At 36.8% G+C, this 27,194-nt stretch overlaps 2 protein-coding genes across 2 annotated transcripts in view; both read right to left on the reverse strand.

Moving 5' to 3' along the window:
* LOC311081295 (plexin-C1-like) lies at positions 1-3,382 on the reverse strand. The gene is made up of 9 exons (XM_084111768.1): positions 3,370-3,382; positions 3,178-3,261; positions 2,620-2,658; positions 2,350-2,483; positions 2,074-2,253; positions 1,531-1,639; positions 1,107-1,265; positions 773-922; positions 1-592 (listed from the first exon to the last, which is right to left on the reverse strand). The coding sequence occupies exons 3-9, from the start codon at positions 2,629-2,631 to the stop codon at positions 380-382; spliced, it is 957 nt and encodes a 318-aa protein (XP_083967894.1). The 5' UTR covers positions 2,632-2,658; positions 3,178-3,261; positions 3,370-3,382; the 3' UTR covers positions 1-379.
* Positions 3,383-9,571: 6,189 nt separating this feature from the next.
* The window catches only part of LOC311082194 (uncharacterized protein), a gene marked incomplete at its 5' end in the record, with an annotated part of 77,672 nt that continues 60,049 nt past the window's right edge, over positions 9,572-27,194 (reverse strand). Inside the window, 7 exons of the mRNA XM_084112933.1 lie at positions 9,572-9,882; positions 10,573-10,734; positions 10,920-11,087; positions 11,579-11,687; positions 12,140-12,319; positions 12,416-12,549; positions 12,980-13,018. Of these exons, the coding sequence (XP_083969059.1) occupies positions 9,796-9,882; positions 10,573-10,734; positions 10,920-11,087; positions 11,579-11,687; positions 12,140-12,319; positions 12,416-12,549; positions 12,980-13,018 (879 nt within the window). The 3' untranslated portion in view covers positions 9,572-9,795. The remainder of the gene's footprint in view (positions 9,883-10,572; positions 10,735-10,919; positions 11,088-11,578; positions 11,688-12,139; positions 12,320-12,415; positions 12,550-12,979; positions 13,019-27,194) is intronic.

The raw sequence follows: 27,194 nt of genomic DNA on the forward strand, positions 1-27,194 counted from the left end.
GAAGAAAAGCATTGTAAAATGTTTATTTGTAATTAAACTGTGTTTTGCAGTATACTTATTACATCTATAAAATATAAGATTAACAAGAGAACAATGCAATTGTGTAGGTACAATGAAATGATACAATGAAAAAACTAAACAAAACACTCAAAGCCTTCTACTACAAAATACAGTACTAAATAGCTGACTTGTCCTCTCCGTAGGGACTCTGTGTATAGGACGGTGTATTATAATAAGTGAGTGTAAAGCGCCACCTGCTGTCTGGAGAACAGCTCCACAGTATGGATCTGACAAGATCAGAAGGGTGAGAAATGATATAAGAATAATATTACTGTGGTAGTCTCTGACTTATAGGTATAAACTGGACTACTGCATCATTTTAATTATAAAGACTGTGTGTTTGTGTGTATCTGAATCGCAGTGGCCATTGAATAGAACAAACAGATTGGATAGTGTACACTCGAAAAATTGATAACAAAATGCAAAAGATAAGAATAAAGAATAAGCATATTAAAGAAAATACTATAGAAAAAAACACCAAATACTCTGGACGTTTTCCCGTCATGAGATCACCAGAACCCCCAACGCTGATCTGAAATCACAAAGTAATAAATGATCTATAATATCTATCATAAAATATCTCATGAAGTTTACTAAGATTTATATTAAACTTAACAGCCAAGCTCTGAGATCCACCCCCCCCCTCCAAATAATTAATTAAGAGGCAAAATTACAGTTACCATATGCAAGAAAATATCAAAAACAGACATACAGTTATTGAGTCCACTGCTGTGACGGCTTTAATCTTACAGATGATGGTCTTGGACTCAATCTTCTCTAAAACACACGGATACTGCTGATCTCCCTGTAGACCCGTCACTTTCACCTCACTCATACTCAAGTTCAATGCATCTGCTTTTTTCTGAGAAAGAGATGTAGAAGAGTGTGGAGGTTGTGAGATTCTCATGCTGATGTGCAAAAACACTGACTGCTCACAATAATATATTTACTGAGAGTTTTTAACACCAGAGCCTGAAAAAATAGGCATGCGTGCCAAAACATGCAGACTGTACATTGATCTTAAACTCACTGTAATACTAACTCACCTTAATGTTGACCTGTAGGTCGTTGGCCACCTGAAAGGTGGTGAATCCAATGAATAATGGATCAGACTCGTAGGACAAATGCTTACAGTCCACCATGGAGTTTCCAACTTTCAACTGAAATGTGTTATGATAACCATTTGGTGAGTGAAACCACATGTCCTGAGAAAGAGATACAATTAAAATATGACTAAATGAAGCTACATATAAGCTGGGAATACTATAAAAAATGTTTTACAATTATACCAGCAGTAAATTAATGAAACAACCTGATAAAGTTCTCATGCACTATATGTGTGACTGTGAAATACTGTTTGACTGTTGATCTCCATATATCAGATAAAGTGTTGTAAGCTGCTTGACTGGATTTTCTTTTAGGGTAATAACTCACTTTTAGCCCAATGAAAGCATAATAAGCACTTCTTACCCCTGCGCTTCGGTTGTAGTGTGTTTGGATCACTTTCTCAGGATCTTTGAAAATAACTGATTCCACAAATTCCATATTGATCCCTTTAACATGAATCTTCCTTCCACCACTGAATGAAGAGATATTTAAAACAATTTAATCACAAAGCAGACTTCAGAATCAGGGAAGGTGAAACTGGTATAAAATAATACTACATATAACAAAAAAATACATTATACAGAATATATATATATATATATATATATATATATATATATATATTTATACTAAAAATGTATTCTTAAAGAAAGGTTTCTATAAGGGATATGATAGAAAATCCCACTTTATTTACAGTATGTATGAAATTTGCACAGCGTTTGGGGTCTATTACATGGATAAAAGAAGGAAATCTTTACATTTTGAACATGAACTCTGTTCCCCCTTGAAATTCACTCCCTGGACTTTAACAGATTAACAAAATTAACAGAAAGTCAACAGAAAGTCCCCACACTGACAAACGCCTGTATGTGGAAGCTGTTCTGCCAGTGGTCTGAAAGCTCTTACCTCCTCCAGGAGACTGTGGGCTGTATTCCTGTGCAGCTGGGCTGGGAACTGTAAGTGAAGATACTGTTACCATGACAACGGTCGTCAGGAGTAACAACACACACTTTCACTGTTCCTTTAGTTCCACTGGGAGGAATGTGGAACCTTAAAGTGTCGCTGGAGCGATCAAACACTGGAGATCTGAGGGGAAACATTCATGCACAGATATACAACATCATTTATCTCAATCTACACACATTCATAAATACGACTAAACACAAACACACATAATCTCACTCTTTAGGAATACACTCCAGATCCCCTTGAATACGAATTTTAGTGACAGATTCCAGGTTCCTTCCTCTTAGTAAAACGTTGTTTCTGCCATGGAAAGAAACCTTGTTGGGCTCCAGAGAGAGAATCTCTGGCTCCTACAGGAGACAAAATGGTGGGCTCATTGAAAACATCATACAGACAAAGACAAGGAAAAATCCCATAATAAAGCACAGTATATAAGTAATTGAACATTTTGTTATAAAAACAAAATCCTCAGCACATGACACTTACTTTGTAGTCCATGTCAGAGAATAGATCTTTACATGCATCCTAAAAAGTAGAAAAAGAGAGAGAACTGAGCGGTTCATTTACTTCCTGACTTTGCTTCAGTCAACACAATGATATTTCTGCTATCAACAATAAATTAAGTGCAAACAGCCTGCCTTCATGGCAAAGGCCATTTATACTAACTCTGGCCACCATTTTCTGGTTGAGCCAGACAAAATTACCAAAAAAATTGTGCTGATAACAGAAGTAGTTTTCTGAACTCATTCTTCTCCCTTTTCAGATTGCATGTCAGGTTGGAGAGGCATTTATTTTAAATAACAATCAAGAAAATATTAAAAAAGTGTTATTGTATACTTTTTAATATAAACTACAATACACTGAGGTGCAAATAGTATCTACCACTATTTGCACTAAAAGTAAAATTAGCATCTAACTACTATTTTCACTTAGTGCAAATAGCTGCTGCTATAAATTAATCATCTTTACTTTTTCTGAAGATAATTGTTATTTCTCAATAAACAAATATACTGCATTGAATAGTTTGGTTAAACATGGTCTCACCTGTATGAGTAACTGCGGTCCAGGTCCATGTTTCCAATCACAACGCTGAGAGGAAGAGGACCACTGACACCCAGATGAGACACACTGCACACACCTGCATTTATTTAATGTCAAACGTGACTGAAATGTGTTAAAACACTTTATGGCATTTTGAAGAATGAAAGAATCTCTTTTAGGCGGTGCAGTTCTTACTGTGTATATGAAGGATTTGGTGAATTATTTGTGATATTCAAGCAGTTCCTCAGTGTCAGTGATTCTGTGATCTTCTGATCCTTATGAACAGCAACTATAGCTGAGACTTTTAAATCTGAATGGATTACAAAAAAATCAGAATGAGATTTTATAAATGATTATGTGGCTTTCTGGATATAGGTAATCACAAAAAAAAAACCTCCAAAAAATTGAAGTTTGATCAGGACTCAGGATTCTCACATTTATATTTACTGTATGCATTTGCCAGACATTTGAATCTAAAGTGGCTTACATTGCATGCAAGATATACTATATTTGATCAGCTCAGTCTTGTCTCTTTTTTTTTGCGGCTTCAGAGGTGTCATGACTTGAGGCTTACTACCATGGTTACGGTTGCTGAGAAATTGAGAGGAAATAACTTGTGGAAATAAGACATTTCTTGTGCGGTTGCTCTGTGGTTAGACAGAACTTTCCTCCCTACAGCCAAACAGACACACATATTACTGAATCAATGTGACAAGTCCCTGAGTTTAAAAAAACACCACAAAAAAAACCACACGGATTATAAGAAAAAGGACTAGGAAAAAAAATGATGTTAATTACTGTAGTAGTGAAGGCGATTTCGGAATTCGGCACATTTTATGTATGTCATCATAGGTTATGCTGATTTGAGTCTGATGTTGTGTATTTACACTTTCTTGATCTGTTATTTGGAAATCCTTGTGCTAATTGTCTTTTATCCACCTTATTTTAATCTAGCAGAAGCAGACATTTTTAACTTTGAATGTGCTTGGCTTCTGATGTCATACGCTATAGTTACTTTAGTTGTACAAAAACAGTCCGTTATGCTTGATATTGTAAACTGGAATTTGTTATATAACATTATCTTCATTTATTATTGTAATCATATACTGACTGGTTTGTTGCACGAATAGTTTAACCATTTCCTTAACTTTGTTACTCTTCCAGTTAATTACCTTTAGCAGCTAATGAATCAGAAATCTCTATTCACAGTAAACAGCTTAATCCTACATACATAAAAATAAGATTGACTACTTATTATAGAAATATACTTGTGTGCAAAACTGCAAACTAAATATAATGTTTTCAGACATTAATTGCATGTTTACAATTAAATGAAAATAATTTTTAAATTAAATTTATATTAAATGCAATTAAAATAATTAACATACTTAAAGGGATAGTTCACACAAAAATGAAAATGCTGTCATCCTTTACTCGCCCTCAAGAGAAATAAAATACTATGGAAGTCAAGGGGAAATAATTTTTTATTTTTCCTTTAAAGTATATATAATGTCATACTCCTATTGTCTGAAATATGCTAAACTAAAAAGTTATGTCATGTAGCTCTTTAAATATATTTGTAATTATACATTTGAAATGATGAGGTTGCAATTAAGTAGGCTACTTTTGAAATATATTGAATGACACTACAACGCATTGACACTACAGTTCAAATTTAAATCAAGTACTTGACTTATTAAAACAAAGATTTAAAATATACTTTAAAGTACAACATTTTTATTTGAAATTATTACAAAGTGCATTTTTTTAAGTGTACTTAAGTGTGGTAAGTGTTTAGTCATGGAATTGTACTCTCGTTAATACATATACCTCCAGTATAAAGTTTGTCGTCAGGAAAACTACAGGAGCATTTTGGGAAAACTGCAGTCAGATCAGACCCGTCACACAGATTCACACTTCCTGTGGTGAAGGAACATGAGAAGGTGGGATTTCCTGTGCTCTCCAGACTCAAGGCAAGATGTAGAGTAATCTGTGTAGGAGAGGGTATTGATAGGAATTGATAATATGTTGTCAAAGGAATGAAATATAGTAATATTTTAAACAAATATAATAATACCTTTCTGGAAGATTTGTCATCCCAAGCCTGAAAAGAAACCAGAGGTTCCTGAAGTGAGTCTTTTGGGGTGGACATCCATGGAGAATTTGAACATTCGTTCTGGTTGGAGCATCTAGACAAGCAGAAATATATAATTTAGAGTTGTTATGTCAGGTTGCATCATGTTGGCCATGTTACAGAATTTTTTTTAAGTAGCTAGCATACAGTATATACTTAATAAATACTTTAGTGCAACAGATATGAATCTGACCTCTGTGTGTTCAAACACCAGCCACAGAGAGGATCCAGAGCAGCTCTGCAGTCTTTCAGAGATCTGTATTTAGCACACTGAACCACAGACACTCTTCTGAGCTACATCAAAAACATGAGCAGAAAGCAAGTAAACATCCTCTATTGCGTTCCCATTGCTTTTTAAAATGAGAATAAAACCCCAGATAGGTTGATTACAGCAGTCAGAAGAAATCTGTTGTCAGTTACAGTCGTTCCCTCCGCAGCTCTAGTAAAACCCATTGCAGCAGTGTTAGATAGTTTCTTAATTTAATGTCAGGATAATATAAGGTATGGTGATATAAATGTACATTACACTTGATTTTTTTTTATGGATATATTTACAGTTAATAAGTGTGTAAATTCAGCATCATGAAATCATGAAAAGGTGCCAAAGTCTATATGCATCACAAATTTTGTCAAGCTTGAAAAAAGAACAGGTTAAAACATATTTTAAATGTTGAGTATCACTTTTTATTAACTGTACAGTTTTAAAGCTCACCTCTTTCCTCAGAGCGATGAAGATATGTTTGAAATCTGTATCAAAGTGCATTCTGGGAAGCACTGCTCGTTCATCATCAGATTTGTACAGCACTATTGGACAGCCTGGTGTGAATTTCTCATCCAACATAAACTAAAAATACAAACCGCATCATTATCCAAACTTTACTCAAATCAAATCATATGATTGTGCTTTACTCATGTAATTGAATAAATGAATCTCATGTCACTAAGATATCGAGTTCCTATCACCGAATGATTATTCACAGATTCCACAAAAGTGCTCAAGTTTCTCAGAAATGCAGAAACTAAGTTACAAACTATAAAACAGATCTAACAGAAACTAAAACAGACTGTTAATATAAAGACAAAAAGAGAGTCAGAGTGAAAATATGATGAAGCATATTATTAGTCATTGCTTATAATTATTCATTTATTTTTCCAAGTGTCTGTGTGTAGGTCTTATTTAAATTGTAATTTTTTCGATATTTTTTTTTATTCACTTTTGCACATTGTTTTGTTTACATTGATTTTATTGCAACTAAAGGTTTAATATATGGGTAGTTGGCATGAAATTTAAAGCACTATTTATCTAATTGTATAATAAAATGATTATACATGTTGTTTTATGATGTCATATTAATCAGCAGGACCATTGCCAGAACATATATAATTAAATATATAATATAATTTAAAACAATACCAAAACACAATATAGTCCAGCATACAACTACACTAAAAACCCATTTGCATTTTGCCTAAAGTCACAAAAACTCTTCAATTCCACCAACAACACAATAATAATAAAAACAATACATACAAAATAGCAATAAATATACGTCTAGTAGCCTATATTGAAATGTACTAAAGACTCTGAATGTACTCACCATTGAAATAGTTGAAAGTGATGGGTCTCAGTATTATAAATATATAATTATGTTTTATTATATTCATTATGTTTCAAGTTCTGTTCTGTGTAATAATGCAATAAATGTGAGTTTTCTAAATCTGATTCATATTTCTGAAGATAATGTGTTTTTTTTAAATCAAGTTACCATTGTAGAGATTAGTGTTCCTTGAACTAAAAACTGGTTAAGATGTTTAGTTATAGAATATGTGAATGGCCAAATCCATGCACAGATCTAATATTATTTTTGCTCTCAATAGTAAGTTTGGGAAAGAAACCACTTGTTGTGTTTGCAGTAGTTATAGGCCTATCATTTTAATGCCATGACCATTTTTAAACCTAGAGTCCATTTTCATGACCACGTGAATAACATAAATGACACAATAACATAAAACTTGCTTACTTGCAGCCTTATTCTGTCTACAGAAGAGGGTTTTTCAGAAGTTAGTGAAAAATAAGATATGAGACAGACCTTTATCAGTTGTCCATCACTGGTTCCTATGAACAACACAATCCAGGATCCACTTCTAACTGCTGCCACTGATGACATTGAGCTGTACTTGAACACCACAGAGAGCGGCTGAAGGTTACTACCACTCTGCAACACAAAGAACAGGAATATTATGACTCTGGTGAATAGTGAAATTAAGTTTTGCCATGCAACATATTATATATTATATTACAATTATTATACATAAATCAAATCAAATATATTCCAACCTCAGAATCACATTTTTCACCAGTAGTGCAGAAACCCTTCACTTTGCCTTGAACTGTACTGATGTCGTACAGAGCCAGCGCGGTGTTCTCCGGATCCTGCTGATTCTGCGCACTGAACACTCCTGCCCAAATAACACCGTTCCCTGAGGGAATAACGGTGGAGGAGACGAGCACTGGACGAGCTTTATCATTGCAGCACTCTATCGTTGCAGCCTGTAGGGATTTGAAGATCTCTTTCTTTTTTCCTTTATTGCTGTCCATCCACAGGACGTGCACTTTCCTCTTCGAGTCAATCTTTGCGTTGAGAAATAAGTAGGACTCTGAGGGAGAAACTCTCTGGAATCCGTCAACAAACTCCACATCTCTAGCGGTGCTCTGGATGAAGGGGGTTGATGCTTCTTCTATGTCGTTGAAAATACCCTTATACTGAGACGTTAAAGTGTTCCACAATTTAACAACAGGATACTGGGAATCTTGAGTGCTTTTGTCCTTTTTCCCAACCAAAAGGTACCTACCGGTACTTGGACCTGCTATGAACGCAACAGATTTCTCATTCTCTTTCGGTCCTACCGAGATACCACTTTCATAGTAAATACTCTTTGTAATGTCATTTATATCAAGAATTTCGCAGTATCCTTCTCCTAAGGTCCCACAGGTTATCAGGGTGTCGTTGTCGTCAAAAGGCACTAGAATGTTGACTCTATTTTGATGAGTGGCATAAGTGATGTCCTTCCTCTTCTCCTCAGAAAGATCGAGGCTCATCTGATGTAGTCGATGGTCAGTAAGAACGAACAACTTACTTTTACCAACTACAAAGTCCTTGATGTCTCCATCAAAGTTCACCACATCACCGCAAATGCAATGTTTCAAAAGTGGGAGCATAAGTATTGCAAGTAAGTATCCTCTCATCTTGAGATCTTGTCACAGTGATCTTCTGCTCTAGACGTGTCCGCGGGTGAAGTGAAGCAGTGCTGTGAGAGGAGGGTGGGGTGTTTTAAATACAGAGAAATTGTAGCTTAGCCTACTTTCTGAAACATTTATCTATCCAAAAAGTTACTTTAGTGAAATGTAATAAAAAAAAGAAATAAGATCTGCTTTCCTTTGAATACCGAAGCATACAATTAAAAAGTAGAATAGGCCTAAACGTTTTAGAAATTATCTGATGACATCAACAGGAAGGGGTTTTTATGAAGTAAGATTTTTTTCCACGTAGTTTGTATAACAACTTGTTTAATAATAACATTCGTATTTGTGTCCAGATTCCTATGTAAGGCTCTGAAAATCAATATGAAACAAATATCGTAACTGGACACAAATATTACGCACTTCGCAGACGATAGAAAAAGCATAGGTCTACATTTGTGGCCTACAGTATATGCAGAAAGAAAGTAGACTAAATAGCCTATCAGTTTAAGACCATAATTCTTTACATTAAAAATCATTATTTAACTCATCGGTTCATGCAACACATTCTGGCATAATAATGATGATGATAATAATAACAACAAAAACAGCCTAATAATAATCTTAGCCAAGCTGAACTATTTGCACACTTTTGCATATGTGGAATCTTTAGTACACAACACATGTGATGATGATACATATACAACTATTCAGATCTGTGTTTAGAAGACCTTTTAGTGTTCTTACGATATTTAAGGTTTATATCATGTTAGAGATATAGACAAATTATATTATATTTTATTTTAGAGTAACCACGCTGTGCTCTGAAATGTGTGCTGGTGACTTGCAGAAGTAAAAGCATGTTTCTGTGAGTTCATGTGTGCTTGTTAATTTAAATCAGACCAGACTCTCTTTTAAAGGATTTTATGTTTGGCATGTTTATTAGTAAGTATGAGGTGTAAGGCAGTATAATGCTGACATAAATTATCAGATTAATAACAAAAAATAACAGAAGAATTTTCTAGGTGTTCGATGAAAAGAATCAATGAAAGCATTCTCCTACAAAATAACTGTAAATAACAAACCAGTCCAAGTAGAATTCCATAGAAAGACGCAGATATAAAAAGTATAGAGCTCTCTAGTCTTAAAAATAGCAAATAATAATTTTTAAACTTTTTCACAAAAAACTTTTTTTTTTTTTTTTGGAGAATCATTTTTTTTTTCTGTGAGTGTGTTGATTGCTCTTTCACACTTGGCCAGGTTTGTTCTGTGGACTGAGGCAGAACAAATCCTTTGTATTCCCCATCATGAGAACGTAATAACCAATCATGATCTGAAATGACAATGAAAAGCAATGTCTTTTAATCTCATAAAGTTGATTTAATAAGATTTACATTAAACTTAACACAGCAGTGTTAGCAGCAATTATCAAGTCAAATTATGAACCATGTTTATAGTGTGGCGGATATATTTAATAGATAAAATAGTAAACTGTATATTAAACTAACCATGCCAACATCTAACCTTACTTCTCTTTTCAGGCCTAACATGATAACACTTTGAAACACAATGTACTAAAACGTTCTGTCCTGTGTTTTTGGATGTTTTATTTCCAAAATACAATAAGACTCCTTATTCTATAAAAACTGTTGTATTCTTTTAGTTGGTGGGATTCTCAATGGAATTTGTCAGAGATCCTTCGGCCTTGCTTCTTCTTGGGAGAGATTCTCTGAGAACTGCTCGAGAGATCCTTCGGCCTTGATTAAAGCATTTAAAGGACATTTGCTAAGGTCTGTTTGTCGATTATTCCTGCGCAGGAAGAAAGCTAGTTAGGGAAGCAAGTTAGTTAGCTATATAGGGAGATCGTTGATTGGAGACGGCCCCGGTATTTATTAAGCGTCGATTGGAGACGACCCAGGGAGATCGTCGACTGGAGACGGCCCCGGTAGACTTAGGTACGGTTTAGGAAAAAATCTACGACAATATTTACCAAAGAATTGAAAATCTCAAAAACCAGACGTACAGTTATTGAGTCCACTTCTGTGACGGCTCCTGATTCTCCTTTAATCTTACAGATGATGGCATTGTACTCAATTTTCTCCAAAACACACGGATACTGCTGATCTCCCTGTAGACCCGTCACTTGCACCTCACTCATACTCAAGTTCAATGCATCTGCTTTTTTCTGAGAAAGAGAGGTAGAAGAGTGTGGAGGTTGTGAGATTCACATGCTGATGTGCAAAAACACTGACTGCTCACAATAATATATTTACTGAGAGTGTTTAACACCAGGGCCTGAAAAAATAGGCATGCGTGCCAAAACATGCAGACTGTACATTGATCTTAAACTCACTGTAATACTAAACTCACCTTAATGTTGACCTGTAGGTCGTTGGCCACCTGAAAGGTGGTGAATCCAGTGAATTCTGGATCAGGCTTGTAGGACAAATGCTTACAGTCCACAGTGGAGTTTCCAACTTTCATTGACAAGCTTAACAATCCACTGCCATCATAACGGGGGGAAAGAAACCACACATCCTGAGAAAAGAGAGACAATGAAGATATGACTCCAATACATGTGACACGTGAAGCTCCGTGCAGCAATAAAACACAATAAAATTGCATGAGCTGATACAGACAAACTGCTAATTATTTTCATGTTATGGGTGGTAACTGACCAGCAATATTAAAATTCTAAAATATTTAGTGAATATATATTATAAAATTTTAATATTTTAGAATTTTAATATTGCTTGTCAGTTACCACCCATAACATGAAAATAATTAATGGTTTGTCTATAAACAAATTAATACTTTTATTTAGCAAGGCTGCAAAAGTGACAAAGTTGTTTTTAATGTTTAATGTCTTACAAAGATTTCAAATAAATACTGTACTTTTGTACATTCCATTAATTAAATAATACTGAAAAAATATATCAAAACATTTCTTTCAAAACATTTTTTTTTTTCAAAAACAACAAAAAATATTATTGTCCCCAAATTCTTGAACTATATGTCACACGTCTTACCTCTGAGCTTCTGCTGTATTGTGTTTGAAGCTCTTTATTAGAGGGACGGGCAATAACAGATTCCACAAATTCCATATTGCTCCCCTGAAGATCAATCTTCCTTCCACCACTGAATGAAGAGATATTAAAATATATATTAAAATATTTATTATAGAGATATTAACCATTTCAGCCAGTAATACAGAATATTAAGAATGGTCTTGCTGTCAGCAAGCAGGTTGCTCTTTCTGAACCTCTAAAAATTTAAACAATACTAGTCTAAGGTCACATGTGAGTCAGTAAACTGCAGCTCTCAGAATTATGAAACACAGAGGAAATTACTTAATGACTCTAACTTCTGATTTCATTTCTTTTAATCTCAAATATATGTGTTTTTCCACAGTATCTCAGCAGATTATTACTTTGCAAACCTTCATTTTCCATATAAACAGCATTCTTGCATATTTCATGATTAAAATGCCATTAGATTACCAAGAGCATGACATTCAAAATGAGCAGTTTTCATCTCAAGGCACTGATGGGATATGGAAGCTGTTCTACCAGTGGTCTGAAAGCTCTTACCTCCTCCAGGAGACTGTGGGCTGTATTCCTGTGCAGCTGGGCTGGGAACTGTAAGTGATGAGACTGTTACCATGACAACGGTCGTCAGGAGTAACAACACACACTTTCACTGTTCCTTTAGTTCCACTGGGAGGAATGTGGAACCTTAAAGTGTCGCTGGAGCGATCAAACACTGGAGATCTGAGGGGAAACATTCATGCACAGATATACAATATCATTTATCTTAATCTACACACATTCATAAATACGACTAAACACAAACACACATAATCTCACTCTTTAGGAATAAACTCCAGATCCCCTTGAATATGGATTTTAGTAACAGATTCCAGGTTCCTTCCTCTTAGTAAAACGTTGTTTCTGCCATGGAAAGAAACCTTGTTGGGCTCTAGAGAGAGAATCTCTGGCTCCTGCAGGACACAAAATGTTGCACTCAGTAAAGAAAGGGCGTACAGGGAAAAGAAAAAAAATCCATATTCACTTAATATATGACCCAAAGCATTCTTTAATAAACAACAGAAATAAATTTACATTTTATTACATACATTTTATAAATGATGATAATAATAATAATGTGCAGTAATTAAATATAATTGTAAATATGGATCAATAATATTTTATAGTTTAAAAAGCATAATGATTGTGATAAATCATTTATTGCTTATATTATATAGAAGAAAGCAACTTTTGTTTTAAAAGAATTTTAAAAGCAAATAGTTCCACAAAAATCAAACAAAATCCTCAGACTCTTGTAAAGTCACATTTATTTGAAATAGGAACAAACTGAAAAAACAACATCCCTATTCTGTGAAATTGGGTTCATAATAGTATGACACTTACACTGTAGATAATCTCAGAGAGTAGATCTTTACATGCATCCTAAAAAGTAGAAAAAGAGAGAGAACTGAGCGGTTCATTTACTTCATGAGTTTTCTTCAGTCGACACAATGATATTTAAGCTATTAACAATGAATTAATATCATATTGAATCTTTATAAATGTTACGTATACATATTTCCCAATACGTATACGTATAATGAAGCACTGGATTGTAGAATACAGTATGTCTCACCTGTATGAGTAACTGCCGTCCAGGTCCATGTGTCCAATCACAACGCTGAGAGGAAGAGGACCACTGACACCCAGATGAGACACATTGCACACACCTGCATTCATGCACATATGATGTATTAATATAACCTATAAAGATCTGTGTTATATTTCTGTGCAACTATGCAATTTTTCACACTGAATTTCATTTTCTCACTGTGTATAAGCAGCATTTGTGTTTTCTATGATACTGGAGCAGTTCCTCAGTGTCAGTGTCTCTGTGATCTTCTGATCCTTAATGGTAACAGTAGCAGAGACTTCTGAAACTGAATAGATTATCAAAAATGTTTATGGTTATAAAAAAAATCATATTCTGACTACAAAAATGTCCTGTATAATAGTGCACATACAACTTCATCAATAGAAAACTAACCTCCAGTATAAAGTATGTGGTCAGGAAAACTACAGGAGCAGTTTGGGAAAACTGCAGTCAGATCAGACCCGTCACACAGATTCACACTTCCTGTGGTGAAGGAACATGAGAAGGCGGGATTTCCTGTGCTCTCCAGACTCAAGGCAAGATGTAGAGTAATCTGTGTAGGAGAGGGCAATGTTTGGTAGTCATATAAATTATTTATTAAATATATTTCCTAAATTATGATAAATACTTCCAGATTATGACCCTCTACCTTTCTAGAAGAGTTCTCTGTCATCTGAAAAGAAAGCAGCTGTGTCTTAAGAGAGTTTTTTGGGATGGACACCCATGAAGTTTTTGAGCATTCATCTTGAGTAGAACATCTGGATAAAAACATCATCAGTTTATCTCGTACAGATCTGTTTGCACACTGCTCACCATGTCCATATAGATGATGAGAACTTAAAAGACTGTTCTACAAGAAACCATTTAAGTGATGATAATCAGATTGCATGTGTGATGTGTGAAAAGTCCCATGTGATAAAGGCAGATGACCTCTGTGTGTTCACACACCAGCCGCAGAGAGGATCCAGAGCAGCTCTGCAGTCTTTCAGAGAGCTGTATTTATCACACTGAACCACAGACACTCTTCTGAGCTACATCAAAAACATGAGCAGAAAGAGACAAGTATGATGATTCAATGTAACACAGTTGAGTAGAGACATACTGCCAATGGTTTGTTTGTTAATAGCACATTTCTAAACCTCACCTCTTTCCTCACAGCGATGTAGATATATTTGAAATCTACTGGATCAAAGTGCATTCTGGGAAGCACTGCTTGTTCATCATCAGATTTGTACAGCACTATTGGACAGCCTGGTGTGAATTTCTCATCCAAAACCAGCTAGCAATAAATAGAAATACAAAACATAAATTGTTACTGTATAGTAGTTCAAATGCAGAGGTAAACAACAGATTAAATGGAGGGCAGGAGTTTAATAAATGAAATGAAAACTTATTGAGAGGTGAAGGAGACCTTTATCAGTTGTCCATCACTGGTTCCTATGAACAACACAATCCAGGATCCACTTCTAACTGCTGCCACTGATGACATTGAGCTGTACTTGAACACCACAGAGAGCGGCTGAAGGTTACTACCACTCTGCAACACAAAGAACAAAACTATTATGACTCTGGTGAATAGTGAAATTAAGTTTTGTTAAGTTCAACTTCAAAGTTTGTGAAGTTAAGTTCAACATATTATATATTCTATTACAATTATTATACATAACTCAAACCGGTAGAACTACTAAGCCTAAACATTTGTAAAAAATAAAAATAAATAAATAAATAATATGTGGCGCCCCCTAATTGTACAACTGACTACGCCACCCCTTGAGTTTAGCTGGTATTTAGTGTCAGAGCAAGGAGAACTCTGCCCCAATAAAAGGTACAAACACAGGTTCGTAGAAAAGTATAAAAATACAATCTTTATTAATAAATAGTTGAAGGTGTTGGTTGGCCTAAATGTAAACAAAAATAAATCAAACAAAAGAAATGTAACTAGAAGTCAACAGACCATCAGCATGGGAGCCAGTAGAGCGGTTTGAGAAAGCACTAAAAGAAGGCTAAGTTATCACTACCACCAGTGGACGGAGGCACAGAGCCTTATAAGTAGTACACACTAGAGCTCAACGTCTACACACCGCAAACTCACAGCACTAATAAGTATGGTTAAAAGACATTAAGGTTCACACTACACAGCACTGCAAATGTCTTAAGCAAGAGAAAAAAAAAAAAAAAAAAAGAAGAACCAAAACCCACTTTACAGTGAAGTCTCTTGCACTACCCTGGCTCCGCCCACACAGAGGCTGTTTACAAAAAAAATAAAATAAATAAATAGACAAATAAAAGAATTGGGAGTAAATGAAATACAAATAGGAAAAAAAAAAAAAAAAAAAAAAAAAAAGTAAATAAACCCACTCTAGCCTGTGACATACAATTAAGGCACTCACATACAATAACATATTGCCAAAAGGCTAGAGGAAAACAAACAACAGCAAAAGAAATGAAAATAGAATAATCTATACTATAAGCAGAACCACACAATCCAATCACACAATATGGAGAACAGATTCAAGGGCACTTGAACAAGTGACTGCCTCCTGGGTAGAGACATAAGCACAACACTCTTCCCATGAGGGCTCAGTGGCGACAGATTTGTTTCCAACTGAGGTCGCCACTACTGCTTGCACAGTCCCAACGACACGACGGGGGGAAAGCCACACTTCCGTACACCCAACATTGACTACAGGGGCATACAAAAGGCCTTTTTTGGCAGAGACCAGGGTAGGAGACACCAGAAGACCTTCAGGCAGTTGTCCATCTTCAAAACCTAGCGGCTCGAGCAGGAACTCAACGGTCTCCAGCTGAGGGCATGTAACTGGAACCATAGTCAAGGCACCGGCCCCAATGCGGATCGGAGACTTCCCCTGGACTTTAACCTTAAACGGCTTGGGGGCGTTGAAGAGGGTCTGGACCATCTCACAATGTCGCAGGGCCCGTAGAGCTGCTGGGGCCGCCGACTTAACTGGAGGGGAGTGGAAGAGCTGTGAACCATGCTGCTCAAAGAGAACTCTATAACACTCTGAAAGTACGTTCATACCCAATATGCCAGGGGTAGCTACCTTGCGATCTTGGAGGGCCCCATTTGGTGGATCCCTGACAATCAATATCCCCCTTCCCGGAATACACTGTCCTAAAACGACCACATCCAACTCAATATAACCAGTGTAAGGTATGTCTAGCCCATTAGCTGCCTTAAGGCCTAACCACTTGCAATCTTTCCTCTGTAAATTACTAAAATGCTTACTAAAAAAACTCTCAGTTACAGTTGTAACCATTGATCCAGTGTCAATTAAACAAGGAACTGCCACACCTCCCATTACCACACTCAACACAGGGCATTTCCCCACTAACTGTCCAAGAAAGGAAGGACATACAGAGCCAGAAACCTCCCCTCCCAGTGTGCGGCTCTGCACACTGGGGGGTTCTAGTTTCCCAGCTGGCTATTAGAACTACTTGCAAGGGGCGCTGGCTGACTGATGGAATCCGATAACGTGTGAGAGATAGGTCTACTGTTGCTAGGGGCAGATTGACAATACCGGGCTATATGTCCAGGTCGATCACATCTTATACAGATAGGCTGACCATTAGGAGCACGTTTAAAACGGCCTTCCCTATTTAACTGAGGGGCGTAAGGTTTACCAGTAGACTGTCCCAAATGTTGGACCAGCATATCTAGTTGGGCTTGCTGCTTTAAAACCATCTCCTTTAACTCTGCCATTTCAGAGGGTTGAGCAACAGTGGAGTCACACTGAGACATATAAGATGTTTCTCTACTACGCCCCAGTACGCGGTGAATCCGGTCACGACTTGTCTGACCCTCCTCTACCCATCTAGTGGCCTCCCGTCTTACATCCAAGAGAGACAAATGCCCATTAGCCCGTACCAGCCTTTTAAGTTCCCTTCGCAGCATATGATCTCGCACATTCTCACAAAATTGATCTCTTAACACTATGTCCGGATTAGTAATTGAATCCCCCTTGGATTGTTTCACCTTTTCCATAAGCTCCATTAATGCATGGGAAAACTCAAATAATGACTCATTTTCTCTTTGTTTTCTATCAAAGAAACACTGCTGCCAATATACATATGACTTAGAACATCCATATACCTCTTTTAACACTAAAATTATTTCTGTAGGGTTTTCTCTTACAGCTACAGGTCGGTATTTAATCTCACTTCGGGCTTCGCCCTCTAAATGGTCATACAAAAACATTGCTTTTTCTAAATCAGACATGTACCTCGACCTAATGCAACTCTGTGCTTCTTCACTCCACTCTTCAATAGAAAGTGACCCAGCTGTTACGGAGCCGGAGAATTTAGAGCACCGTCTCTCTCTGGGCAGATATACGGCCTGCTCTCTTCGTACTGGCAGGGAACCACTCCCGCCAGCGTCGCTTCCTTGTGCACCTGACAGTCTCTCATTTTCAGCTTGGAGCTGGGCTACGCGCTCCCGCAGTTGCTGCAGCTGCACATCCAATCCTCCACCGGCGTTGTCCGAGTCCATCATGCTGCCAGCTGCTGTTCTCCACACACACACACACACTCACACGGTGCTGCTCAATATGGCCAACCCACCAACAACACTTCAAAAAAATAACCCTGCCGACTGCGCCAAAATGTGGCGCCCCCTAATTGTACAACTGACTACGCCACCCCTTGAGTTTAGCTGGTATTTAGTGTCAGAGGAAGGAGAACTCTGCCCCAATAAAAGGTACAAACACAGGTTCGTAGAAAAGTATAAAAATACAATATTTATTAATAAATAGTTGAAGGTGTTGGTTGGCCTAAATGTAAACAAAAATAAATCAAACAAAATAAATGTAACTAGAAGTCAACAGACCATCAGCATGGGAGCCAGTAGAGCGGTTTGAGAAAGCACTAAAAGAAGGCTAAGTTATCACTACCACCAGTGGACGGAGGCACAGAGCCTTATAAGTAGTACACACTAGAGCTCAACGTCTACACACCGCAAACTCACAGCACTAATAAGTATGGTTAAAAGACATTAAGGTTCACACTACACAGCACTGCAAATGTCTTAAGCAAGAGAAAAGAAAAAAAAAAAAAAGAAAAAAAGAAGAACCAAAACCCACTTTACAGTGAAGTCTCTTGCACTACCCTGGCTCCGCCCACACAGAGGCTGTTTACAAAAAAATAAAAATAAATAAATAGACAAACAAAAGAATTGGGAATAAATGAAATACAAATAGGAAAGAAAAAAAAAAAAAAAGAAAAAAAAAAAAGTAAATAAACCCACTCTAGCCTGTGACATACAATTCATCCACTCACATACAATAACATATTGCCAAAAGGCTAGAGGAAAACAAACAACAGCAAAAGAAATGAAAATAGAATAATCTATACTATAAGCAGCACCACACAATCCAATCACAAATAATAATAATAATAATAATAAAAAAACAAAAATAAAAAAGCACATAAATGCTGATTTTCCAACCTCAGAATCACATTTTTTACCAGCAGTGCAGAAACCCTTCACTTTGCCTTGAACTGTACTGATGTTGTACAGAGCCAGCGCGGTGTTCTCCGGATCCTGCTGATTCTGCGCACTGAACACTCCTGCCCAAACAACACCGTTCCCTGAGGGAATAACGGTGGAGGAGACGAGCACTGGACGAGCTTTATCATTGCAGCACTCTATCGTTGCAGCCTGTAGGGATTTGAAGATATCTTTCTTTTTTCTTTCATTGCTGTCCATCCACAGGACGTGCACTTTCCTCTCCGAGTCAGTCTTTGCATTGAGAAATAAGTAGGACTCTGAGGGAGAAACTCTCTGGAATCCGTCAACAAACTCCACATCTCTAGCGGTGCTCTGGATGGAGGGGTGTATTCCTTCTTCTATGTAGTTGAAAATACCCATATACTGAGACGTTAAAGTGTTCCACAATTTAACAACAGGATACTGGGAATCTTGAGTGCTTTTGTGTTCATCATTTTTCCCAACCAAAAGGTACCTACCGGTACTTGGACCTGCTATGAACGCAACAGATTTCTCATTCTGTCTCGATCCTACCAATAAACCACTTTCATAGTAAATACTCTTTGTAATGTCATTCAGATCAAGAACTTCGCAGTATCCATCTCCAAAGGTCCCACAGGTTATCAGGGTGTCGTTGTCGTCAAAAGGCACTAGAATGTTGACTCTATTTTGATGAGTGGCATTAGTGATGTCCTTCCTCTTCTCCTCAGAAAGATCGAGTCTCATCTGATGTAGTCGATGGTCAGTAAGAACGAACAACTTACTTTTACCAACTACAAAGTCCTTGATGTCTCCATCTAAGTTCTTCACATCACCGCAAATGCAATGTTTCAAAAGTGGGACCACAAGTATTGCAAGTAAGTATCCTCTCATCTTGCATATCTAAGAGATCAGTTAAAGTTTCGAGATCTTGTCACAGAGATCAACTGCGCTCAGATGCGTCCACGGCTGAAGTGGATAGAAGTGAAAGCAGCGGCTCTGAAGATGCCTGATGACTTCCTGACTTGTTTTGTAAGTTATACCATTTCATGATGAGACACTTTTCATAATCCTACATAAAATAAGAGTAAAAGGAACAAGTATAGGCGACTCTCTCTTGAAATCATTTTATTGACAGCAGACTTTATATTTATTATCTTTATCTTTAAGTTCTACAATCCTTTGGTTAGGCTACTGCTGCACCTTTGTGGTGTAAAAACAGCTTCATATTTAGAATAGAATATGATGAAGCAGGGGAAAAAATATATTTATTGATTATGTTTTATCATTTGCTTATGCTTTATCATTTAATCATTTAGATCCTAAAAATCATTTATTTTAAGAAATCATTAATATCATGTTGTTGTGTTTCTTATTAGAATTATCATTTGATGTGTTTACCATTAGTATCATTTGAAATATGAAATGCTTTTATTTTATTCATATTTATGCCTCAAATGTAGCTGATTGACTTTGGGTGAACTTTTGTAAGCTATAGCTGTTTAAATGAGGTCAAGAGTCTATAAGTTTCCAATAGACAGACCACGAATGCCCGAATGTCTCAGAATAAAGTGATAAACGAATGTTATCTTAGCTGAACATCTTGCAGAAGAGACATGTGCAGTAGTTCTGTATTGTGTATTGTATTAAGATTAACATTTGGGGTATGAGACAATGTGTGTCCGCCTCAATGTGTGAAACCACAAAAGAAAGATATGTCTTTGTCTTTCGGGTTTGCTTGAATGAGATCGGAAAGAAGAAGTTAGCCCTGTGCTGATAAGCTGATATTTTCTGTTCTGGTCAGTCGACTCAGACCTTGCTCCTTCGCAACCTTTTCAAAGAGAGATCTCTCAACCAAATTTAATTATCTTTAGGCTAAGATATTATACTCAGAGTGTTTTAATTATATTTTACTTGGAAATATTAGAAGTGATTTTAACTCTTCTAATTACTGATTAATTATCAAATGAATTATTTGATTGTCTGCTGTTCAGAAATAAAAATTGGCCTTAATCATCTGACTGGATCTCCTCCCTGCATCAGAATATCATTTATTGCCACTTAGATCTAAATGGTATGAGTGATTAATAATCAGTTGGCTAACCTGGCGAAACAATATTTATTACATTTTATTGAAATGAGGATTTTAACTGTGACAAGAAGATAGGATGTAACTAGCCTACATTTCTGACAAAATATTGCCATATATATTTATATATGTCTGACTACCATGAAAACATTTATATATATAACTAACAATTGTAATAAATCAGTAGGCATACATGTAGTTTTTTTCAGTGGCTCTTCAGCCTACAGTTGAATTACGCCTGTAGATGGAGACAAGTGACTATCTGTTTGTAAATTATGAAGCGCTAACGTCTACAGCAATATCAGCTACGCATTAACAAATAATATTTTTAGTGTCTATGTATAAGTAAATTATGATACTAATTCACTAAAGATTATAATAAAATGTGTTAAAAATTCAGTTCAAGGAAATGGAACAAGTAGTGACAATAGATAGAATATAAATGTTTCATCAAAATTCATCAAATCTCACAATTTGATCTAAGTGGTAATACATTATATTCTGTTCTGTTCTATTTTATTCTATTCTAAATATTAAAGGTCCCCTGTTATGCAAAATTCACTTTTGCATGCTGTTTGGACATAAAAGTGTGTTGGCAGTGTGTGTACACAACCAGCCAATAGTGATAAAAATCCACTCACTCCTTTTTTATTAATCCCCATAAATCATCAGCAGTGTCTCCCAACGACCTGTTTTCAGAATGCTGTTTTAGTGACGTCACTAAGCACAGGCCCCGCCCACGAGTGTTGACAGACACTGCCGTTTCAACATAGACCCGCCCTGATCGAGTTCACAGCTGCTGCACTGACGAGAATGTCTCCCAAGAGTTGTAGGTGTTGTGTGGCTGGATGGCTCTCTCACACATAGCTCTCTCTATTTACTCCCTAAATCTGAGGCAGCCAAGACGAGGTGGAATTATTTTGTTTTCAAAGAAAATGCTCCCTCAACTCTACCGAAATTCGTTTATGTACTTGCGCACTTCTTATAACTTACTGTGTTTACTCAGCTCTTACGTGATTTTCTGAAGTAAAACTGACGCTTCATCTTTTGTGTGATGTACAATAAACTTAAATTAAACTCATCAGTATATGTTTGATCATCATTCGGACCTGGTCCGAAACAGCAGACTTAATAATGGATAGGCTACATACAAGCAGATCATGACAAATACTAAACTATACCTGTTCCATCTCTATACAGCACTCTGACTCTGTAGGCATTATTGTCCGACTCCGGGCCGAAATGAACACCGTTACTGAGAGTTTCTGATATTATCATCATTCCGTGAGATGAAATTGTCCTGAGAGACTAACGCCGCCTTCACACTGGCAGTTGAAATCAGCTCCGATACGGCTACAAAACGACCGGAAGTCATTCATTTCCTATGGAGATTCGCAGACCGCATGCGAATGGGTCCGAAGCGGGTCCGAACGAGTGCGGTGCGAAAAAAATCGTGTCCGTTGGTCATCCGGATGCGTTCAAAAAATTGAACTCTTGCGAAAGGCTACGGACGGTTCCTATCCGACAATTCCAGCGGAAGTTAGCGTTGCTATGGTACTGATAAACAAACCTGAATTCTTAACTTTTAATAAAATAAATAATGATTTTATAACTATAAGTTGTCATGTCATTTTTTTATTTTCATGATTTTCTAACGTTATTAGGGCAGTTAATACAATTAAAAGCCCTATACCACTATATCACATTTAGCCGACCTGACATGTCAACGTCCTGGGGAACTTTCTTCCACGCAGCAGCCTGTCTCTAACCCCCTCAACAGAGAGATCATACAGAATTGTACATTCTGACACTGACAAAATCAACCGTTAATCTCTCCGCCATTTTTGCTCTACTCGCTTCCGACGCTTTTCAACGGTGTAGTACGACGTCCGCTGGGGGCGTATTGCGTATTACGGAGCTGGTTTCAACTGCCAGTGTGAAGGCGGCGTAAGCGCGAGCTCATGAAGCTCCACCCCCTGTGCCGTGCAGCAGCAGCTTATTTGCATTTAAAGGGCACACACTAAAAACAGCGCGTTTTTCTGAGCCCCAAAAAATGACAATTTAAACATGTTGTAAAAAATTATCTGTTGGGTATTTTGAGCTAAAACTTCACATACACACTCAGTGGACATCAGAGACTTATTTACATCTTGTGAAAAGGGGCATAATACGGGACCTTAAGCTGTTTTTACACCACAAGGGTGCAGCAGTAACCAAAGGATTGCAGAACTTTGAAAATTAAAATATTAAATGTAAAGTTTCCTGTCAATAAAATGAATTCAAGAGAGAGTACATACTTGTTCCTGTCCAGAATGTGTGAATGTGAATCCTGTGTAGGATCATGAAAAGTGTTTAATCAGGAAATTGTATAACTTGCGAAACATCTAAATGTCGCAATCAGGGCTACAGATTTGTTGGCATGTTGCGCGCAAGTCATCAGGCATCTTCAGAGCCGCTGCTTTAACTTCCATCCATTTCAGCCGTGGACGCATCTGAGCGCAGTTGATCTCTGTGACAAGATCTCGAAACTTTAACTGATCTCTCAGATATGCAAGATGAGAGGATACTTGCAATACTTGTGGTCCCACTTTTGAAACATTGCACTTTGTGACTTTGTAGTTGGTAAAAGTTGTTCGTTCTTACTGACCATCGACTACATCAGATGAGACTCGATCTTTTTGAGGAGAAGAGGAAGGACATCACTAATGCCACTCATCAAAATAAAGTCAACATTCTAGTGCCTTTTGACGACAACGACACCCTGATAACCTGTGAGACCTTTAGAGATGGATATTGTGAAGTTATTGATCTGAATGACATCACAAAGAGTATTTACGATGAAAGTATATTAGTAGGACTGAGACAGAATGAGACATCTGTTGCGTTCATAGCAGGTCCAAGTACCAGTAGGTACAATTTGGTTGGGAAAAAGGACGAACAAACAAAACCTCAAGATTCGTATCCTGTTGTTAAATTGTGGAACACTTTACAGTCTCAAACTGGTGGGATTTTCAGCAACATAGAAGAAGCATCAATCCCCATCATCCAGAGCACCGCTAGAGACGTGGAGTTTTTTTTTTTTGTTTTTTATAATTAGTATTTTATTAAGTTTTTAAACATCACTATTACAATAAAATCAACATTGTAGTCAACTTCACAATTGACATCTTAACATGTATCCCATAGTGATGATACATTTTAAATGTACACAAATAAATAAAAAGAATAAACAAAAAGAAATAATAAAAATCATATAAAAAAAAATAAAAAAATAAAAAAAAATCAAATATACATTTTTCAATAAGCACCACATTCTCATCTAGTAGCAATATATTGCACATATTTTCCCCATTTCGCAACACATTTTTCTGTCCTGTCATTAATATTGAAAGAAATTTTTTCGTATGATGCCACTTTTGCCAATTCCGTACTCCACTCCTGGAAAGAGGGCTCCCCTGGGTTCTTCCAGTTTCTCATTATTATTTGTTTTCCTACCATTATACTAGTCTGAATAAAGTCCGCTGCTCCACAGTTCGATGTCATCTGTGGATCATTTAAAACAAACAACCTCGGACAGAACTCCAGACCAGTCCGGGTAATATTTTCAATGCGGTCATGAATCTTTAGCCAAAAATTCTGAATCATGGGACATTCCCAGAGCAAATGAAAAAGAGACCCTTCTGAACTACAGCATTTCCAGCAGTCTGCATTATCTCTCAGCTTCAGCCTAAACAGCCGAGTCGGAGTCCGGTAAAATCGATTAAGAATCTTAAACTGAATTAGTCTAATCTTAATGTCTCTTGAAACCCTCTTAATGTTTTCACAGATACGATCCCATTCTGTATGTGTAACATCAATGTTCAAATCTGCCGACCAAGTTAACATTGTTGCATAAGATATGGTAACTGTCTGTTGAAATAACATTGTATAAAAGATAGCAGCTTCATGCCCCAAACCCATTATTTTCGTAATCTGAGAAAGAAGGTTTGACTGCTGAGGTTCTACTCCTTTCCCTATGACAGCAATTAGCAGGTGACGCATTTGAAGATACTTCCAGAAATTATTTCTGGGCAAATTGTATTCACCTGCTAACCTTTCAAATGATTTTATATTATCCCTCTCATACAGATTTGCAAGTGTAATAATTCCTTTTTCTACCCAATCTTTCCATAGAAGAGAATGTTTATTAATACGTAAGGTTGGATTATTCCAAATACAGGATTCAGAATTAAGATAAACATTAATATTAAAAGCTTTAGAAAACTTCTTCCACACATTACAGAGGTTAGATATGATAGGGTGAGATTTTAATTTGGAGGGTATATTGCTAGATAAAGCATTTATAGGGGAAAGTGGTGAGAATAATCTCTGTTCAATCTCAAACCAGGGAGGAGCTCTCTCAGGTGGCAGTGTCCACTGAGCTATATGTCTCAAGCAGAAGGCATAATGATACAGGGCTAGTTTGGGGAGGCCCATGCCACCCTTATTGATTGGCACCTGTAGCCTTTCTAATTTTATCCTTGCGCGTTTACCATTCCATAAGAACTTTTTGCAAATTTGGTCGAATCTTTTAAAGTATTTTTGGGGTATTGTAATAGGCAGGCATTGCAGCAAATAATTCAACCTCGGGATACAATTCATCTTCAGGACATTGACCTTTCCCCATAATGATAAAAATAGTGGTGACCATCTATCTGTATCTAATGAAATTTTATTAAAGAGTGGATTCAAATTCTTTTCGATTATTTTATCAATTTGGTGAGGGAAGAGAATACCAAGATATTTTATGCCTTCAGTAGGCCACTGAAACAGCCCCGCCTGAAATAAAGTTCTTGGACAGTATAAAGTCAATGGAAGGGCCTCTGACTTGGACCAGTTGACTTTATACCCTGATATCTTGGAGAACGATTCAATAACGTCCAATAATGCTGGGACTGATTTGGCTGGGTCCGAAGCAAGCCACAAGATGTCGTCCGCGTAAAGCAGAAGCTTATGTGTAGACTCATTAATTTTAACTCCCTGAATATTCTGATTCTTGCGAATAGCTGCCGCAAGAGGCTCAAGAGCTAGACAGAAAAGCCCTGGCGATAATGCAGAGCCCTGCCGGGTGCCTCTATGAAGTGTGAAATAAGAGGAAATCAAACCATTTGTTCTCACTGCGGCCTGTGGGTCTTTGTAAAGAATCTCTATCCATCTGAGAAAAGTTTGACCAAAACCGAATGTTTTAAGCGTATGAAACATATACCTCCATTCTAGCCTATCAAACGCTTTCTCAGCGTCGAGTGAGATAGCTGCTGTTGGATCGTTGGAGTCCCGCACCGACCACATAATATTTATAAGGCGTCTCACATTATCAGAAGAATATCTCCGTCTAATAAAGCCCACTTGATCAGGGTGGATAAGTGATCCAAGTGTTTTATCCAATCTATTTGCAAGTATTTTAGATAAAAGTCTACAATCCACAGATATTAAGCTTATTGGACGATAGCTTTTACAGTCAGTCGGGTCCTTTTCTTTTTTAAGTATAAGAGAGATAATTGCTTGGTTTAAGGAGGAAGGTAATTTGCCAGATTTAAATGCTTCTGCAAGCATATTTTCAAATAGTGGTAATAGGTCTTCTGCATAGCATTTAAAAAATTCTGCTGTAAACCCGTCTTGGCCTGGGGATTTACCTGATGGTAGGGCTTTAATTGCATCAAGTATCTCCTGTGAACTAATAGGTAAATCTAAGTCCTCCTGTTGTGATACACTCAACTTAGGAAGGTTTAATTTATTAAGAAATGACATTATCTCTTTGTCGGTGGCATTGTTTTCAGATGTGTAAAGATTTATATAAAATTTCTTAAATACATCATTTATTTCCCTAGATTTGGTTACCAGGCTTCCATCCTCAGCCATCACTGCTGCAACCGAAGATTTGCAATTTTTTTGTTTAATGTACCTAGCCAAAAATTTCCCTGCTTTATCCCCAGATTCAAAAATAGTCTGCCTGGCCCTGAACAGAAGATATTCCGTTTTTTTGGATATTATAATATTATATTCATATTTAAGGTGAGTCAATTCTTTTAAAATAGGTTCAGATATATTCCTTTTAAATTTAGCTTCAGTGTTCTTAATTCTCCTTTCTAGATCCGTAAGTTTAGCAGCATTGACCTTTTTCTTATAAGAAGAGTATTGAATAATAAATCCCCTTATAAAGGCCTTCATGGCCTCCCAAGCCACTGTGGCAGAGGGAGCTGTGGGCACATTGGTCTCCACATATAACCTAATCTGGGCTCGAAGATCTTCCTTAAATCCTACATCTTGTAATAAAGATGAATTAAAACGCCACATCTGTGATCTTTCTGTTTCCTGATATGGGGTCATTTGTAGTCTGACCATGGCATGGTCTGTC

The sequence above is a fragment of the Abramis brama genome (genome assembly GCF_963993115.1).
Source record: "Abramis brama genome assembly, chromosome: 4".
Taxonomy (NCBI): Eukaryota; Metazoa; Chordata; class Actinopteri; order Cypriniformes; family Leuciscidae; genus Abramis; species Abramis brama.

Coding starts and splice junctions, on each gene's coding strand:
- LOC311081295 (XM_084111768.1), bottom strand. Junction 2,254..2,349: donor CTGGAGTGTATTCCTAAAGA/GTGAGATTATGT, acceptor GTTTCCCCTCAG/ATCTCCAGTGTTTGATCGCT. Junction 1,266..1,530: donor ACTACAACCGAAGCGCAGGG/GTAAGAAGTGCT, acceptor TCTCTTTCTCAG/GACATGTGGTTTCACTCACC.